Source organism: Vigna unguiculata, chromosome 7 (assembly GCF_004118075.2).
Source record: "Vigna unguiculata cultivar IT97K-499-35 chromosome 7, ASM411807v1, whole genome shotgun sequence".
Lineage (NCBI taxonomy): Eukaryota > Viridiplantae > Streptophyta > Magnoliopsida > Fabales > Fabaceae > Vigna > Vigna unguiculata.
The window spans coordinates 25,824,238-25,828,870 of record NC_040285.1 but is presented as its reverse complement, the minus strand read 5'-3'; the positions used below and the strand labels follow the sequence as shown (position 1 = coordinate 25,828,870).

Below are 4,633 nucleotides of genomic sequence, written 5' to 3'. Positions count from 1 at the left end.
TAAATAAAGAGACATTTTAAAATTGTTACTAAAAAATTTAGTGATAACTTTTTTTTTTAAGGTAACATTATAAAAATGTCACTAATATAAATAGTCACACCAACATTTCTTTTGACCAATTGATCTCTTGTAGTCTTAAAAAAGTTTGATTTTAATTTTTACAGATCAGTAGGATTAATTACGTTTTTAATTTGTAAAATTAAAATTTGTCCTTTTTCTAAATTAATTCCTATATGTATAAAGAGGCAAATATCATCTTCTATAACGAAAAAAATCTTTTACTATATTTCAACATAATAGATAAACAAGAATTAAGAGCAGGTGAAAGAAGTGTTTAAATTTTGTCCGAGTTTTAAGATTCTCAACATCATCATGTTCTGCATTAAAAATAAAAGTAAATACATCAAAGAATATACCTCAACTAAAACATGGAAAATCTCAAGTTTAAAATATGATCTTAATAACCATCAACATAAATTGAACTGTCCTTCTCTTCTTCTGTTACTAATGCATGGATTTTTATTTTGACAGTTCAGAATTTCTTGGAGATATGATACTGAATTAGCTTTAATTTCAGTCTTATTCTTCATCATCTTCCTGATTCAGAATCTTTTGATGTTGAACTTCCTACGATCATTACCTGTTAAAGACTTAAAATCAGTAGGCACTGAAAGCAAGACAATTTTGCAGAGAGCACTGAAATCAGTTTTCAATAACTTTTATTATGAACATGGTCTCATTCATGCATGATGCATGCAAAATGAAAGCTATGGTTGGTATCACAGTTTCATCATATATACGAATATATGATCATATTTTGAAGAGAATTGGTGATATTGGTTTAATAAATAATAATAAGTGGAACAGTTTAAGATATTCAAGTGATAATTCCTTCTAAAGTGTTCATGCAAGTGGATGGTATAATCATTTTAATTTCTTTTGAAGGTTTGGCTGCTCTGCCTACTCAACAGAAACTGTGATAAGTACTAATGGCCTACTAGGGTTAATGTGCACCCTTGTAACAATATACTTCTGTTTACACATTATGCACCAGAGAACTTTGATGGATATGAAAGAAAAAATCATATTAATTTGAAAGCTTCACACACAAAATAAACAAGTAAAGCAATTTCAGTTATTGCAATTAATATTATTATTTATCCACTAGTTTAATTACTAAAAGTGGGGAATATATTTCAATGAGATAATAAAAGTAATGACAAAAAGACAAGGTTGGCGAGGAAGAGTTGGTTCATTTTTATCCAACACTGTAATTTGTTTCTTCCTATTTCAGATCTAGTAGCTATTTGTAAAAAACAGAATCCTGTGACAATTTATTGTATCCAATAGAAAACATTCACACCTTATTCAAGCCGCTTCTTCAGCTCATTTGCATGTAACAATGTATGTGCATCATTTAGCAACTGTATATAAAGATAATTAAAATTGATAAATTAGTATAACAAATACATAAATGTTTTTAATCAAACTATTACTATCATTTACTAAAAGACTTAGAGGAAACTTACACTTGTGGGATTTCTCTTGTTTCAATTTTTTCAAGTCAATCCCGTCAAAATGAATTTTAGGTTTCTGCTCTCTTTTTCCTATTTCTTTTCCTTCAATAACACTACTTAGATAAAGTTCATTAACAAACAATCAATATAACAACAAAAATGGAAACAAAAACTACTTATACAGATGGAGGGATGTTAATCCTGAAACTGGTTTGAGCATTTTTCCATTGCTCAGAAGCTAGGAATGATGGGCAGTGGCTATGTATGGATTGCAACAATTACTTTTGGCATGATGTTCAAGAGGATAATAAGAACATCTTATGGCATGATATTCAAGAATGTTAACAACACTAAAGTTATAAAGAAGAAGAAGAAGAACCTTTCCTTTAATGTACTCAAATGTAATTTTCTTTTGAGTTTAGTTGCTGCATTGAAATAAGACTCTAATTCCTGATTCAAATATCATAAATAAGAAGCTCAATTAATATTAAATTTCTTAAGGATGAATAAAAGGCTTGGACTTACTTTATTTGTCAGAGAGTTCCATGCCTTAACAACTTTTTTCTTAACCTATCTTTTAAATGAAATGTTAAATAATAAGTGATTCAAATAATGAAGCTTTATCAATGTATTGAACTTTACATACCCTTTCAAAATTGTCTAAATCAACTTTTGTTTCTTTATAGTTGTTTGCAAATTCTTGCCTGTAATAGTGATCATTTATAAGTCAATAAACCGAAAAGAATAAAATTATAAGCTTATTGTAAGAGAACTAGATCTTACAAGAAAAGCTCAAAGGCATTGGATGGATGTTTGAGAATGCTAAGATCGTTATCAAGTGTGACAATTTCAACATTAAGATCTTCTAATTTCCTGGATAAAAGAAATAGTAAGATATGTTCCAAAATATTATTAACAAAATTAATTGATAGATAATATAAAAGAAAAATAAAGAAAAAATATGATAATAACCTCTTAGTTAACTTGGTGTTAGTTTTCTGCACTTTTTCCTTTTTTTCTCCTGGGGCTAGTATGAGTGAATGGAAAGATCAAGGCATGTGCATTTTTCTCTACGAGCTCACTTGTAGGATCTTCAATAACTACCAAAGGAACAATGCAAAGATCAAAACATTTAATACTAAATCAATATTTACTACTATGAAATAAATAAACCTTTATGAGAGATGTTGTCATCATTATCCATCATCTTCAATGTTGGATCATCTTCAATGTCCACCTCCTCTTTATTCAAATTTGAAACCATTACTTCTGGAGCATAACTTGGGATTTGAGTAAAAGCGATTTTGAAGTTGTTTAGAAGCTCAACTTTCATTGCTTCTAGTTGCTCTTTTAGTTTGGTTTCCACTTGCTCCTTCACTTGCTCTTTTAGCTTTATTTCCATTTCCTCTTGCATTCTGTTTTTCATGCTTTGTAGTTCAACCTGAGCATTCCTTTGAACTTCATCAATTAATTTTTGTATTCCAACTCGGGAGTTAGATCCCCATAGATCGGAAGGTGAAACCCCTTTTCCATATGTGCGCACATAACCATGTCGATCTTTTCCAAAGACTTGGGAAAATACATCATCTCGGGTTGAGTTTTTCTCTGGTTCTATTGAATGCGAAGAAATTGCATCCTCAAGCTTTAACTAAAAAAGGAAAGAAAAAAACAAAGTTAAACTTGTTATTAAACAAAACTATTAATTATAAAAATATATATAATGAATGAGATCATCATACAATAATCTTTTTGGTTTCCTCATTTTTAGGCTTATGTGTCATGATGAACATTTCTGCACGAGATGGCTCTCTTCCATCAATATTTTTCATCATCTACACCATACAAAAGAAAAAATATTAGTGTAAAAAAGGTACAACCATTAATACATTAGTTATGTAATTAGTCTAACCTCTTCATATCGTATTTCAGCAAAGGTTTTTGTTCCTGTGGTATGTACAGAAGTAAATTTTGCTCTGCTTATTTTATTTTTCTCACAGCGAACCTTTATAATAAAAATATGAAATGAGAAAAGATATAAGCAACTGAGATATACAAGTACAAATCCACATATAATAACATTTAAATAAGACCTTAGCTATGTCAGATTTCCAAAATTTAATAAGAATTTTCCACTGCTCAAGTGGAACACTTGGGGGTCGATTTTTGAAGTTGTAATCATGTGGCATATTTGGAAAAAAATACTTTGTCTTCAATCGACATTTGTGGTTCCTCCAACTTGAACATATGCTTCCTAAAACCCACTTTTTAGCACGTTCTTCAATATCAAATTTTGACTGCATATCATAATCAATGAATAAGTATTAGAATTTAGGTAATATATAATCAAAGATAAAGGTTAGTGAAATGAGAAACTATTTTACTTGCAACAGATCCAGAACTTGAACAAAAGGTAATCAGAAGCGAGAGGCAAAAACGAATCGGTCACAGTCCAAAAGAGAAGAATCTTACAGAGAGAGGACTTAAGAGTTGTAGAAGAAACAGACGGTGGTGGTGAGGCTAGATCCAAGAAGAAGCTCCCTCCAAATCGAATCCAGACGATGGTGGTGAAGGGGGATGATGCTTCTTGCGTTTAATATTATTGAGTTATTTTAGTACCTAAAATTATTATTTAATATAATAATAAAAGAGAAATGATATTCTATTTTATATACTCTTTAATACATTAGTTAATTATACATGGTCGAACGATTACATTATAATTATAATACATTTTAATTAAATTTATTTCTTGTAAATATAAATCTTAAAAATCATTCATCAAATGATATGTCAACAAAATATTTATACAATAAAGATTAAAAAATCAATTTTTTAATAATACAATAATTAAAAACTAAAAGTTAGTTTCTATTTTGATTATTTTTATTGATTAAAATTTAGTTTCTAAAATAAATTTAAAATGACTAGAAAATAATTTTTAATTACTTCTTAACGATGCGATATTATTATTTTATTTTTAATTAATTTCTGATAATACTGATATTATACAATATATTTAATATATTTATTTATTTAGTATATTTATTTATTTACAGTAACATTTTTGAAACATGTTGCAATATTAGGATATATATATATATATATATAGTAACATT

General features: G+C 28.3%; 1 protein-coding gene across 2 annotated transcripts; it reads right to left on the bottom strand.

Annotated features, from left to right (window-relative positions):
* Nucleotides 1–331: 331 nt before the first annotated feature.
* On the bottom strand, nt 332–4,093 carry LOC114189912. 2 transcript variants are annotated; one of them, XR_003605746.1, is made up of 10 exons: nt 3,987–4,093; nt 3,608–3,811; nt 3,427–3,519; nt 3,257–3,349; nt 2,490–3,165; nt 2,301–2,390; nt 2,164–2,221; nt 1,530–2,087; nt 1,364–1,424; nt 332–640 (listed from the first exon to the last, which is right to left on the bottom strand). XR_003605746.1 is itself a non-coding variant. In XM_028078638.1 (9 exons), exons 2-6 carry the CDS (start codon nt 3,701–3,703, stop codon nt 2,508–2,510), a joined length of 867 nt encoding a protein of 288 aa, XP_027934439.1. In that variant the 5' UTR covers nt 3,704–3,811; nt 3,987–4,083; the 3' UTR covers nt 1,555–2,087; nt 2,164–2,221; nt 2,301–2,390; nt 2,490–2,507. The 2 variants fall into 2 exon arrangements, 1 of the variants encoding a protein (XP_027934439.1); XM_028078638.1 differs by lacking the exons at nt 332–640; nt 1,364–1,424 and having other exon boundaries at nt 1,555–2,087; nt 2,490–2,617; nt 2,691–3,165; nt 3,987–4,083.
* Between the last annotated feature and the right edge of the window lie 540 nt (nt 4,094–4,633).

What these genes read in the sequence shown, in the direction of transcription:
- LOC114189912 (XM_028078638.1), bottom strand. Translation starts at nt 3,703, where the DNA reads ATGCCACATGATTACAACTTCAAAAATCGACCCCCAAGTGTTCCACTT. An exon ending in GGAAATCTGACATAGCTAAG is followed by an intron (nt 3,520 to 3,607) that starts GTCTTATTTAAA and finishes TTTATTATAAAG; the next exon opens with GTTCGCTGTGAGAAAAATAA. An exon ending in TGACAACATCTCTCATAAAG is followed by an intron (nt 2,618 to 2,690) that starts GTTTATTTATTT and finishes TTCCTTTGGTAG; the next exon opens with TTATTGAAGATCCTACAAGT.